Genomic DNA, 11305 nt, shown 5'->3' with positions numbered 1-11305 from the left:
TGAAGTAAGTGAGCCATAACGTTTGCTTTAATACGAGTAAAAAGGCAACTATATTTGATACGGGTAATGATTCCTCCCGATAACTTTAACGCAGTTCAATTTTAATAATTAAAGATTCATACCATAATATATACACGGTAATCTTTCAAAGTCCGTAGTTCAAAATTTGACTTTGTGTCTGTTAAAAAAATATAAAACATAGTTACATAGATAAACTAGGTATATTTTCATGGGTCTCTTAACTTTCGGAAATGTTCGTTATGCATAGTTTTGTGTGTCTAAATTTTCGTACATGATAGTTTTGAGAATTGTTTTTACGTGTCCAAAAATTTACAGTCATTACAGTATTTAAGATATGTAACGTATATAGCACGTAAGATAATGTCAATTCAAACGCTAAATTCGAGCGCATGTGGCGACTTTAGACGGCAAAAGACAATACCGACGAGATGTCTTATTGTATTGGACAGACCGACAGACACACAGACGGCGAAGATAACCACAATATCCCCACGCTTTTCAAAACGCGTGGGGATAACAAGAGATGTGTTTGTCAGAAACACAATGCACACAAACAAACACCCACATGGTGAAATATTCAATATTTTACATACTACATACATAAAAATAGTTACAACGTATGTGGGTGAGAAAGTATTGCGAAATGTCTTTAATCGCCCACGTATAACTTACCTGGCAAGCTTACAAATAAAACCGCAAACATGCCCTTTCAACCGAATTAGCCTATTATAGTAAACGATGCATGTGACTTTAAATCACATGAAATGTTCTGAATGTTCAAGCTGATTTCCTCTGTTTAGCTCGATCAGCACATTTACAAATTTAGATAAGTTTATGTATGTCAATACCCCCCATGCAGGTGACCAGTTATACTGAGTATGAAATCATTTATCCAGTGAAGCGTGTGTTGTTGTTTTTTTAGATTATCTTTATGTTAAATGCCTATATTCCAGTGGTCAGGGGACTCGAACAAGACTTTCCCCGGTAAAGGCCATTGATAACAATGAAAACGGCGTTGAAGATTGATATTCAGTTACAGAAAAGAGGATAAGTCCACAATAACAGAAACTTACATAAAGTAAAGTATCTCGCACAAGTTATATACTTGAAATAAGTGATGCGTAAAAACTCGTCAGTGAATGGCCTATACCACAAAAGCAAATATAAAGCCCCCGGGATAAAGCCGATTTAAATTTACGCCTCAACAAATATTGGCCTAGTATTTAAACTTTACTTTCGGCTTCAAATACCAGTATCAAATTGATCGCTGGTTGAGGGACTGATCGTGAGCATATTGGTGTATAACGCGGGGTTGTTTAATTTTACCGGAATCGAAAATATTCAAGTATGGCACGTGGCAATGGAGGTGCTGAGGGGTGTGCGATATGCGGTGCTGCAAGTATGTACATACAGCTTTTAAATTCATGAACAATAATACATGTTTTAACGCTAAATATTCCGTTTACAATTATGTACAATTGCATTCGATCGATTTGTAAAATGTTTAATATTTGAATAGCAGTATATTATAACGTATATCAATTCTGATCATGTTCCATAGTGGTTTGTATCGTTCTTGTTTTGAAATACATTTAAATATAAACCTAAACGTTTACTTGAATAAACCTGTACGCCTGAAATTTAATAATTATGTGTTATCCATACAGACAAATGTCCTTTTCAAACGTTTTGAGCATGAAATAATGGTTTTTACACAATCTAGACTTGGAGCCAAAATAAATTCGACATGCAAGAATGCGTTTTATATACGTTTATATAGTGTTATTCATCAAATGTAGGTACACTTGGAATGTATCTTTTATAATGCTCCTAAAATAACAATATTAAAACGAAACTGCTATTTTAATATTTGACATCAAACGCATACACATGATCGTCGTTCGAAATATTTGCTACGAAAATTGTTTCGGTTGGATAACCTCAGCATATTAATGCAGGTTAATGTGAAAGTATTCAATTTGTTTATACGTTAAATTTTATACTAAGGTCTTATTTCAAATAAATATATAATAAATAAAATATGTAAATCTAAGAACATGTCAAAATGTTATAGTCATTTAAAACGTAGGAAACAGTATATTAAAGGATATACAATTAGTAAACAACACTTTCGTAACGTATGCCTATAAATACAAAGTCTACGAAGCCGAGCTAAAATGCACGTACAACATTTAATGAATATAATTTAATTGTATACAAACCTATTTGACATGTCTTTGTTGTTCATCTGTTTCAGTGATATGTTGCGGCCTTGTCATTGTCGTGCTATTGGGACTTGGATTGGGCATTGCGAAGATAGTCATGGGTGAGTAAATGCGTCACGCTATTGGGACTTTGATTGGTAATAGCAAAGATAGTCAAGAGTGAGTGCACGCGTAGTGCTATTGGGACTCGGATTGGGCATGCCAAGATGGTCATGGGTGAGTAAATGCGTCACGCTATTGGGACTTTTATTGGTAATAGCAAAGATAGTCAAGAGTGAGTGCACGCGTAGTGCTATTGGGACTCGGATTCGGCATTGTCAAGATAGTCATAGGTGAGTAAATGCGTCATGCTATTGGGACTTTGATTGGTAATAGCAAAGATAGTCAAGAGTGAGTGCACGCGTAGTGCTATTGGGACTGGCATTAGGCATGCCAAGATAGTCATGGGTAGGTAAATGCGTCACGCTATTGGGACTTTGATTGATAATAGCCAAGATAGTCAATGGTGAGTGAACGCGTAGTGCTATTGGGACTGGGATTGGGCATTGCCAAGATGGTCATGGGTGAGTAAATGCGTCATGCTATTGGGACTTTGATTGGTAATAGCAAAGATAGTCAAGAGTGAGTGCACGCGTAGTGCTATTGGGACTCGGATTGGGCATGCCAAGATGGTCATGGGTGAGTAAATGCGTCACGCTATTGGGACTTTTATTGGTAATAGCCAAGATAGTCAAGAGTGAGTGCACGCGTAGTGCTATTGGGACTCGGATTGGGCATGCCAAGATGGTCATGGGTGAGTAAATGCGTCATGCTAATGGGACTGGGATTTGGCATGCCATGATAGTCATGGGTAAGTGAACGCTTCGTGCTATTGGGACTGAGATTGGGCATGCCAAGATAGTCAATGGTGAGTGAACGCGTAGTGCTATTGGGACTGGGATTGGGCATTGCCAAGATAGTCATGGGTAGGTAAATGCGTCATGCTATTGGGACTTTTATTGGTAATAGCCAAGATAGTCAATGGTGAGTGAACGCGTAGTGCTATTGGGATTGGGATTGGGCATTGTAAAGATAGTCATGGGTGAGTAAATGCGTCATGCTATTTGGACTTTGATTGTTAATAGCCAAGATAGTCAATGGTGAGTGAACGCGTAGTGCTATTGGGGTTGGAATTGGGCATTGCCAAGATAGTCATGGTTGGGTAAATTCTTTATGCTATTGGGACTGTGATAGGTAATAGCCAAGATAGTCAAGTGTGAGTAAATGCGTCATGCTATTGGGACTTTGATTGGTAATAGCCAAGATAGTCAAGTGTGAGTGAACGCGTAGTGCTATTGGGACTGGGATTCGGCATTGTCAAGATAGTCAAGTGTGAGTAAATGCGTCATGCTATTGGGACTTTGATTGATAATAGCCAAGATAGTCAAGGGTGAGTGAACGCGTAGTGCTATTGGGACTTGGATTGGGCATTGCGAAGATAGTCATGGGTGAGTAAATGCGTCATGCTATTGGGACTTTGATTGATAATAGCCAAGATAGTCAAGTGTGAGTGAACGCGTAGTGCTATTGGGACTGGCATTAGGCATGCCAAGATAGTCATGGGTGAGTAAATGCGTAGTGCTATTGGGGCTGGGATTGGGCATTGCCAAGATAGTCATGGGTGAGTGAACGCGTCATGCTATTGGGACTTTTATTGGTAATAGCCAAGATAGTCATGGGTGAGTGAACGCGTAGTGCTATTGGGACTGGCATTAGGCATGCCAAGATAGTCATGGGTGAGTAAATGCGTCATGCTATTGGGACTTTTATTGGTAATAGCCAAGATAGTCATGGGTGAGTGAACGCGTAGTGCTATTGGGACTGGCATTAGGCATGCCAAGATAGTCATGGGTGAGTAAATGCGTCATGCTATTGGGACTTTGATTGGTAATAGCCAAGATAGTCAAGAGTGAGTGAACGCGTAGTGCTATTGGGACTGGCATTAGGCATGCCAAGATAGTCATGAGTGAGTAAATGCGTCATGCTATTGGGACTTTGATTGGTAATAGCCAAGATAGTCAAGGGTGAGTGAACGCGTAGTGCTATTGGGGCTGGGATTCGGAATTGCCAAGATAGTTATGAGTGAGTGAACGAACAACATTTTATTTTCTGGTGACGTCAAGGTCAAAAACTCATTGTTTCTAGAGTCGAGGTTGTTCATTAAGGCGACCCCGAGGGTTAAATGTCCACTTAAAGCGCATGTAAGCATGGTCGGTTGACATCATAGAGGAGAGATGTTTATGTCTATACAAGGACACCAAAATGTATAAATAACAAATTAATATTATGCACTGTAAAATTTACAAGCTTCGTATGCACTTGCCAGAATCTCACTAGTGTATCGATTAAAGATTGTACATTTAAGACTGTATTTGAACATCAAATATTTAGCAACATCTTGTATCGACGGCCCTTCACACAATTCATTACGACTTATACGATTCAAAGCAGAGTTGTATATCGTGTAGGGTACTCTAAATAAAGTCGTTTTTATAGTCACTATATTACCATATATTGTGAGCATACTTTTTAGGAGAATGAACTCTTTTTTATAGTAACCTATAGCAACATATCGGTTCATGGTAAAGATGGCTGTCAAATATTCTAAATTCCATCTTGGCATTCGTTCATTTCAAGTTTACTAAATATTTAAACAGGTTAACAAACTTGTCGTAGGTTGCCTATACAAATAAATTAATGTATCATCAGTATTTGGAGATTTAACGTCAAGGACATGTAATAGCCATAGCCATGTTTATACATCGAATAGTCCTTGGTCAGTCAGTACACTGCATGTACGCCTCGGGAAAGATATTTGAGAGCCATAGCCATGTTTATACATCGAATAGTCCGTGGTCAGTCAGTACAATGCATGTACGCCTCGGGAAAGATATTTGAGAGCCGTAGTCATGTTTATACATCGAATAGTCCGTGGTCAGTCAGTACAATGTCTGTACGCCTCGGGAAAGATATTTGAGAGCCATAGCCATGTTTATACATCGAATAGTCCTTGGTCAGTCAGTACAATGTATGTACGCCTCGGGAAAGATATTTGTTCAACGTGGGTTTACAATTAATTACCATGTTTAGGTTGGTTCGATTTCTATTTCGAGTATTAATAGTATACGCTTCAATTCTGGACTGAGTGTAACAATCTAAATAATGTTCGAGCTTTGTTAGCGCATCTACAGCACAAGTCAATGTCAATAAGTCGTTTCTAGACAAATAAGTGAAGGCAATGCAAAGTTTTTAGTAATTATAACACGTTTTCAGAAATAGTGTGTGTGTTTTCCAACTGAAAAATGACTGATACATAACCCATGATATCCTCATACAATGTACTATTGTGTCCTAAGTTTAAACACAACAAGAACACCAATAGTTAAGTATTGAGTCATCCCTTTTTCCTCTATACGTAGCTCTGTGACCGAACATTTCATTTTATAGGATTAAAATCCTTAACTCAATAACATATGACAATAACTTAACGTGCATACATATTTTTAAATAAAGTAATTTTAACAATATTGAAAACTTGTTTTTACAAATTAAAAAGTGATGGTGATCGTTTGTTATCAAATACAAACGAATGTTAAAGGCTTTGGTATTTTGGGTGTTGGCAACCTTATGAATAACACTTTTAAATCATTGTATTCAGACGTAAGAGATGAACATGTTCTGAAGGTGTTCCCTTTCAGATTTTACTTGGTACCATTATGTATCCTCTGTACTGTATAGAAATGTTGGCCTATAATAAAGGTACTATTACATGTATGATCAATCAAATATCACATTTCTCTAAAGCGGCGACCAACAAGGTTCCTGAAGGCAGTGATAAATGATACCTTTATTGCTACGTTTACCTATTAAATTGTAAATGCAATGTGGTACAAGGAGAGCCACCTTATTTTGTAGGTACATGTTTCAACTAAAGATCTAGATAGGGCCGCAAAGGTGGATATGGAATGCCAAGGGCTACTTCGCAAATCCGGTAGCGTTCTCAAAGTATTTCAAGAGACACCAAGTGTTGGACTTTTCCAGCGAATGGATTGTCTCTAAAAGCTCACGGTGTCTATAGTTGAATTTATTGTAGTACATTGTAGAAGATAATGCTCACGTTCATTAATTGATAGACCGGCAGACTGTTTAGGAAGTTACTCTCCACTTAGTGTTTCAATTTCTTCATAACAGAATTATAGTCTTTCAAAGCTGAAACACTCTTTAAAAGATATAAATTACCCGCTAATATTCACGTCAAGCAAGTTCACATAGTTCGCCCTAAATTATATAGTTTTTTCTTTCTTGATAACCTTACTCTCTATGGCTACATCATGCCATGACGACTGTCAACTAAACATAAAATACAATCTTGCTCATTATAAGTGACATGGCTTCAATATTCGTTAGTTGCTGCATATATAACGCCATACCTTATTGTATGTGCATTGCTCTCCAATTTCTCTCTCAACCGAGATATGCGCGAGTTTGCTGTAGACCCGTTGTAACCATGTTGTTTCCTGGTGCCGCACTTGTGACTGTCTGCTACCTTGGACTCGAGATGCCAATCTAGTTGGTTGTAAGACACATGTGTTTTTGCTTTCATCTTACCGCCCTAGCTCACTCTATTAACATGAAATGTTATTTATTATCTCAACTCTGCAATACAATTCCACAACTGTCATTCGACTTTCGAACCTATTCCAACGATATTGATTGAAAATATCATGAAGATTATCCTGGTATAGATTACTTATGTGCTCTTTGCTACGGCCATTCACCCCACTACCTCTGATATAGTTACTTGCATTATTATGTGCGGTTAAACCAGCTAGCCCAAATCGTGAACAGGTGCTCTGACCTCCGTGATATGCCTGAAATACGGAAATTCTTACAAACGAAACAAACGAAAGCTTGTCGGTTTAAATGAAATAATATATCGTTACATGTCAGGTGCCGTCCACTTGCATGACTGCCCACTGGAGCACATGATACCTATTTGGCTGATCGTGAGTGGTGTGGCCCCAGTCTTTTTGGGTTGCTCTGGAAGGCGCAACAATGATGATTCGGGTGAGAAAAGCGGAGGTGGCTGCGCAATGATCCTCGGTATCATCGGGCTACTGTTCAACATGGCTTGGCTTATTTGTGGTTTGTGTGTTTTTTATATTTTGCTTTTCATTTATGTATAGTGTTACGATTGAAAATGCAGGTAAATGTAACTTGTATGCTTATTTTGTAAGTGTGTAATAAAATGTTATAGTTCACATCGCGAAAATGTGTAAAACTGTTTCATATTATCTCATTAAATGTTAATATGGGTTTTAAAGAAGCGAGTACCACCGCTAAATGCAACCAATTTTCCTCGTCATCAGTTTTGTTTAAGAATCCTATAATAAGTTTATTATTTAGTACTATTGTCGAGCACGATGAATTCAATATTAACATATGTTTTTGTAAAAAAACATGGGTTGCACCAATTTGGGTCGATGTACTAATTATCTGTCACTAATAAGACAGAAGGTACATTTTGAATACATTGATTATTGTTTGTCCGCCTACCTTTCGTCGCAGGACACGTCTAATATTCGTTGTTTCATATTTATATTTGTCTGCATTTAAGGATCTGTCTGGATTTATCCGAACTTTGGTAAGATGAAGGCGGATGATTTCATTCCATGCACCGAGAACATAACTACCGGATGCACGAAAGATTGTCATCAACCCCTGTTGAACTTCTCGGTCGCCATGGTTACGATTGACTGGATGTTTTTTGTCGCCTGGTCTGTTTTAATCGGTTGTACGATACGCGCTGCATGTGCCTCACGCAACCAAAAAGAAAGCATCCTTCATTCCTAGATTGACATATAGTTTTGGTTTGTGTTAGTATCTACATATAATACTAATTTAGTTATGAAGTGTATTTAACCAGGCCTAGATGCTTAGAATAAATAACAATTACTGTATTAAATATACCTTGATATTCGATTTATCTCATCATGTTTTATTTATTTATTTTTATTTTAAGCATACATAAATGAATATGGTTGAAAATCAATCAATTAGTGCGTCATTATTTATTTATATTATAATGGTAATAATGTTCGAAAATTGGTAACAACGTTATTGGAAAAAACGTGATCATTATTCGATTATTGGCAATGCTATTATGTTCAATAGTTTTTGCTAGTTTGCTATGCTTGCAGTCTTTTTCTTCTTTATAATTATATTGTCTCAGCTGTTCTTCTCTTAGAATGTAATAATATGAAATACAAATATAGAATTCAATTATTAATAAAAATATATTTTATTTTTTTGTGTTGTTAATTATTGAAAAATGTGCTTTATGTAAACATTAGTATATGTTTAAATAATAAAATGATTGGATTTAACAATATGTTTTTTTTAAGTCTTGTGTACATAATAGTAAAACAAAAAATGCATTTAAAAAATGCCGTATTTGATATATTGTTCTATAAATGGCGTTACTTACGATATAATTTGTATAGCGTATAACGTAGGTTTAAAAGTATACAAATTGATGAAAGGTAAAATTTCAATTTAAGAAGTGTGCGACAGAAATTTATGAAACATTTACACTATTGGACAATTCCATAATTCAAGTACGATTGGCACATAGGGCGCACAACGTTTGGTTCCGTTTCAAATACGAGTAAAGTTATCGGTATCAGACTAGTGCTTAAACAATTATTATGTACTTATTTATATCATCCCAACATGTATCGTCGCTCGTATCACGGGGCCGTCAAATATTCCACCAAAATTGAAGCACGTGCGCCCAACTAGCATCCGTATTGGACTGTCAGAGTTTAAAAAATCATTTCCGAATCGAATCCGAACGAATCTTTAAAGAAATATTAATATGGTTTTAAAACTAAACCCATTTAATATCTAAATAATGAACATTTCATTTAAATATGCTAATAAAAGCATTCTAATATTGTATGATAACTCATCTATCGAGAAACACGAAGATTATAGAAAACGTCACACAACGTCATTTATTGACGATAAAGGTCGCGTTGTTTCGCAGTCTTCACGTTTAATGTGTATTGTTCGCAAATAATCAACCTTATTCAAACAGGTTATATGCATATGCAACTATTTAAAAGCATTGTGTACATGGCAGTTATTAGCTGTTGTCTTGCATACAACTGTATTGAAAGTGGAGTTTTTATTTTTATGCAAAATTGCTACAGTTCACAAAATCACTAAAAAATTGTGGATTCTTGGTAAACTGTTTAGTCCTTTCTATGAGATACAATACATGTAGTTATACACTCAACCCTCATCCGCGCCGAGGAAGATGTTTACGGAAGAGTGTACTTTGAATAATAAAGATAGTCCAATGTGTGCTTCATTATAATCGCGTAACAGAGCTCTACTTAAAGGTGACAGGGGCACGTCAGCCAGTAGATGCATTCGCGAAGACGCAGCGTGGCCTGTAAATTAACTCTGCCATACAGACAAACACGCGCGCAGCACAGCAGATGAGGCTATTAATTATACACCTTATTAATTAATTATAAACATCCGATTGCTTATCAGATCGACGGGAGAAAACTGAAAAACCCAACACCATTTTACTAAGTGATCAATAGAACCATTATTTCCTTATATAAAGCAAAAGCAAAGGTTAAATACGTATATGCACATACATTCTATTACATTTTTGTTTTATAATCGTACCTTAATTGCAAAAAATCGTGAAAATCGGAAATATAATTTCCATTTTCGATTAAACTCAACAAAAAACAACAATACAAGGTTTGATGTGATCATTTACGATATTATTGTGTTTTAAATATGTTTAAATAATCATTTAATTAATATTTAAACCGGCGTATCGCATCGATGGAAAACTTCGCATTTTGACTCGGTACTCGGTCACTCAATCGTCCGAGGCAGACGTAATGGAGTATCGATAAACGTTGATGAGACAGTATTGCTTTCAAGATAAGAAAAAAACGAAATAGAATAGTGTCATGATAAGACAGAAATCGTTTGATTATCTAACCGCAATTATTTGCCTTAATCGGTCAATCTGTATGGAAATCGTTCTTAAAAGACTCGATAGGCCACCGAAATTTGCCAGTTTGCTATAACTAACACAGTTTGACTTCAATTGTCTATCGAAAAGAATGTTGTTTTATGTTCCATTTAATATGACAAACACAGAGATTTTTAAAGACCGCCGTCATGCGGTAAAATGGGTCTTATGCCATATGCGGCCAGCGTAGCTTTAGCCCAGCCTGTTTATGTGGTCATGAGATACATAATGAGACCAGTGAACCTTGCGTGATTTATATCGGACAGCGCAGCTCCTGACCAGACTGCACAATTGCGCAGACAGAGCTCAAGCTGCGCTGACCGAATCGTAATTAGTCTCATTTAGTCTAGCGTGATTTATAGCGGACAGCGCAGCTCCTGACCAGACTGCACAATTGCGCAGACAGAGCTCAAGCTGCGCTGGCCGAATCGTAATTAGTCTCATTTGCGCATGAGGCGGCTCTGAGCGTTCGATTTGAATATGTCGAAAGATAAATGCGTGTTAATAATATATTAAAAAACCCATATATTTCGATGGAGTCAACATAAAATAAGTATAAGCCATGTGAGGACACACATGATGTGATCTCCCGTTGTAAAATGTTTATTTATACGCATTTACGTTTGGTTGGAATTTCCGTACACTTAATAACACACTTTCCATGTGGTAAATATGCGACTAACAAGTGCCAAAAACCTTTGCTTTGTTGTCTAATAATTAAGAAACCTATGTTGTCTAACTTTTTTCAAAGTCAGGATTTTTACGTCGTATATCTTTTAAAATATATTTCTTGTTTGACTAAGCTTCATCTTTGTAATAACAAGTGGAGTTTGTTTGACATCTGTATAAAAAATTATGAGAGATTGTCAATGTCATTTTCCTCCTTGATGTTTTTGCAAAATCTCACAATTGTAGACACTGTAAAGTAAATCAAATGAGTGTTTGCATTTGTCGT

General features: G+C 36.6%; 1 protein-coding gene across 2 annotated transcripts in view; it reads left to right on the top strand.

Moving 5' to 3' along the window:
- Positions 1-1225: 1225 nt before the first annotated feature.
- Positions 1226-11305, top strand: part of LOC127841674 (uncharacterized) — a 103405-nt gene continuing 93325 nt past the window's right edge. The window contains exons 1-4 of one of the 2 annotated variants that reach the window (XM_052370717.1): positions 1226-1420; positions 2279-2347; positions 7236-7430; positions 7903-8160. In XM_052370717.1, coding sequence (XP_052226677.1) covers positions 1369-1420; positions 2279-2347; positions 7236-7430; positions 7903-8138 — 552 coding nt within the window. In that variant the 5' untranslated portion in view covers positions 1226-1368 and the 3' untranslated portion in view covers positions 8139-8160. Of the gene's footprint in view, positions 1421-2278; positions 2348-7235; positions 7431-7902; positions 8161-11305 lie in introns of those variants that run through there. The other variant, XM_052370716.1, reaches the window with a different exon arrangement.

Source organism: Dreissena polymorpha, chromosome 8, assembly GCF_020536995.1.
Source record: "Dreissena polymorpha isolate Duluth1 chromosome 8, UMN_Dpol_1.0, whole genome shotgun sequence".
NCBI classification, from domain to species: Eukaryota; Metazoa; Mollusca; class Bivalvia; order Myida; family Dreissenidae; genus Dreissena; species Dreissena polymorpha.
The sequence above is the reverse complement of the archived record's forward strand: the minus strand, read 5'-3'. Positions and strand labels throughout refer to the sequence as shown.